Source organism: Triticum urartu, chromosome 4 (assembly GCF_003073215.2).
Source record: "Triticum urartu cultivar G1812 chromosome 4, Tu2.1, whole genome shotgun sequence".
Classification (NCBI taxonomy): Eukaryota; Viridiplantae; Streptophyta; class Magnoliopsida; order Poales; family Poaceae; genus Triticum; species Triticum urartu.
The window spans coordinates 595,747,259-595,750,181 of NC_053025.1; the positions used below are offsets into that span (position 1 = coordinate 595,747,259).

At 54.3% G+C, this 2,923-nt stretch overlaps 1 protein-coding gene across 1 annotated transcript; it reads right to left on the reverse strand.

Moving 5' to 3' along the window:
• Window positions 1-1,134: 1,134 nt before the first annotated feature.
• On the reverse strand, window positions 1,135-2,202 carry LOC125554334 (short-chain dehydrogenase reductase 3b-like). The gene has a single exon (XM_048717906.1). The coding sequence runs from the start codon at window positions 2,094-2,096 to the stop codon at window positions 1,293-1,295; it is 804 nt and encodes a 267-aa protein (XP_048573863.1). The 5' UTR covers window positions 2,097-2,202; the 3' UTR covers window positions 1,135-1,292.
• Between the last annotated feature and the right edge of the window lie 721 nt (window positions 2,203-2,923).

Sequence of the window (2,923 nt, forward strand, 5' to 3'; positions counted from 1 at the left end):
TATCCAACAAGCTTGAGTTTGCTCTATTCGAAGCTCGTTTGCAGAAGTTATGGCATTTTAGGTTTTAATATATCCATCTGTTTTGCTTGGGCTTCTTTGCTGCACTCCCGCGGTAGTACTACTCTAGAAAATGGTAGTATCGTTTATAAGCAGTACTTCCACTATCCAGTACCGCGTGTACTCCCACTGCTTCTGGGGACTTGACTTTCGTGCGGATTTACACGGCAGTGGAATGGCAGTGAGAGTGGTAGTACCGCTTACAAGTGGCAGTACCTCCAGACCACTATGGCCCCACTTCCGCTTCTTTCTGGACCCTTCACGCTCTCAGCGGTTGTAGGGCGGCAGTGGGCGCGCGGTACTACAACTTATAAGTGGCAATACCGCTCACACTGGGCGGTAGTACTGGTCTGCCCTATCTTCATATGCCCCTGAGCTGTAACCACAGCGGTAGTACCGTTAGGGCGAGTGATAGTATCGCTCCGGTGGGACTACCGCCTCACAGTCGCTCCTCTTCATTGCACTGCTTTGTGGGTACACCATGCGAGCGGTAGTACCACTTATGTGCGGACTGTGGATATAACAGTTGGATTTAGGAGAGCTCATAAAAAAAAGTTTTCTTCCTCAATCGATCATATCCTTAAGCTCGTCTTTCGTCCTCATTATTGATCTTCTTCGAGCTTGCTATCTTTCAACGCCTTCAATGATTCTTTCTAACTCTTGAGAGAAAATAAAAAAAAGATCTAACTCTACATTTTCATCAATCACTTTCTTCTCTATGTGAGAAAATCCTTAGATCTAGACCTTAAAGTTACGTACCGAACGAAATCGTTAGTCGTAGGATACTGCTCGTACTGATTGAAAGGTTCGGTCTGAGAGGTGCCCAGACTTAAGCGTTCGGCCAATAGCGACGGCATATATGGATTAATAGATAAGCCAAGCTTTTCGACAGGCTTGTTCACTGAATAAAAGAAGTGGTCTGCCAGCTGCTGTTCGTTTTCAGACGTGCGACTTCGTGCACTCCCACTCTAGGTTCCGTTTTGACATTTCTGACAATTTCTCTGACACTCCATCCAGTGCAGCTTAGTAAAATGCCGAAGATTTCTCAAAAAAAAAAGAAGTAAAATGCCGAAGACATTACCATACAAAATTAACGCAAGAAGTATTAATTCTCATCATGTCACAACATTTATATATTTTTCACGGAATCACATTACTAATATTAACTGCTGCTGTAGCTGTAGTACTATGAACAGATCAAGAGAGCTGATGAGACGATGGACGTGCGGCGCAGATCACAGCCCGATGGACCGCAGCACGGCGGGGTTCACGGCGGTGGTGGCGCCGTCGACGACGAGGTTGTGGCCGCTGATGAAGCCGGCCTGGTCGGACGCGAGGAACAGCGCCGCTTCCGCCACGTCGGCCGCGCGCAGCACCTTCCCGCGCAGCACGTTGTGGGCCTCCGTCATGGCCTCCATCTCCTCGGCTCCCACGCCCACCACGGCGCAGCTGAGCGGCGTCGCCACTCCGCCGGGCGACACGAGGTTGACGCGCACGCCGTGCCGCCCGAGCTCGCCCGCCGCGGCGCGCACCAGGCCCAGCAGCGCGTGCTTGGACGCCGTGTACGACGCCGGGCCGAACCCGCCCTGCACGCACGCCACGCTCCCCGTGCACACGATGGCGCCCCGGACGCCGGCCGCCACCATGGCGCGGGCCGCGTGCTTGACGCACGCCGCGGCGCCCCGGAAGTTGACGGCCATGACGCGGTCCAGCGCGGACAGGTCCATGTCCGTGACGGGGCCCGTCGGGAGCAGCACGCCGGCGTTGCTGAGCATGACGTCGAGCCGGCCGTGCGCCGCGACGGCCGCCGCCACCGTGGCCTCCACCTGGGCCTCGTCCGTCACGTCGCACCGCGCGTACGTGCAGCACGCGCCGGACTCCGCGATGGAGGCCGCGACCGCCTCGCCCAGCGCGTCCTGGATGTCCGCGATGACCACCGTGGCGCCGCTGGCCGCGAAGAGCCGCGCGGCCGCCTCGCCGATGCCGCTCGCGCCGCCCGTCACGATGGCCACCTTGCCGTCCAACCTCGGCCTCGACATGGTGACGCCGACTGCTCCGCCCTGCACAGCACCACACCGCACCGCACGCGGTTAACTTATGCCGGAACAAACGATGTGCTGTGGAGAAGTGTTGTTTTTCACCATCTGTGCCGTGGGTGTGTTTATATAGGGCTTCGTTTACTTCAAACAAATGCAACCGCGTCAGCATTATATACTATAATCAGGGTAATATAAGCAATGCTGATCCAGAGAAGCAGCTGTACATCCTACGTTTGCGATTTGCATGCACTAAATTTTGTGATGAAATGGAGGAGGAAGAAGAATCTGTGGAGGCGGGCAGGCGGGCGACAGGGAGGAACAGCGGGCGACGGGGAGCACGTGGCCATGGTCGAGGGCTAGCTCGACGCAGGCAGGCGGACACCTTCCTCGCCATGTTAGGCTGGCATGCCTGCTCGCCCCTGTCAAGTGCACATACACACAACATTACACCGTCATTACGCAATATAACCAACATGTTTGTTTGTTTGATAGTACGTAGTATAGTGATCAAGATGGATGGAGGAGAAAAACAATCTATGAGTTGGATCTGATGGTCTGCAAATCTGCGACCCATCTTCGAGCATACGCGTTGTTGTTCTAGAATGAAGTTGGTGGAAAGAACCAGGGTGTTATTTTGGCAAAGGGAACATGCCAGCGCACAAAGTCTCTTTTACCGGTTCAGGGATGTACCGGCAAACGATCCGCCGTTCGCTGGGTTTGCGATTCGTGCGTCGTCGTGGCCCACCTTTTGTATAGCACTGTATTTCTATAACCCACCTCTAATATATCATTGTAATATGTCAGGAGGATGACCCACTATTTGTACT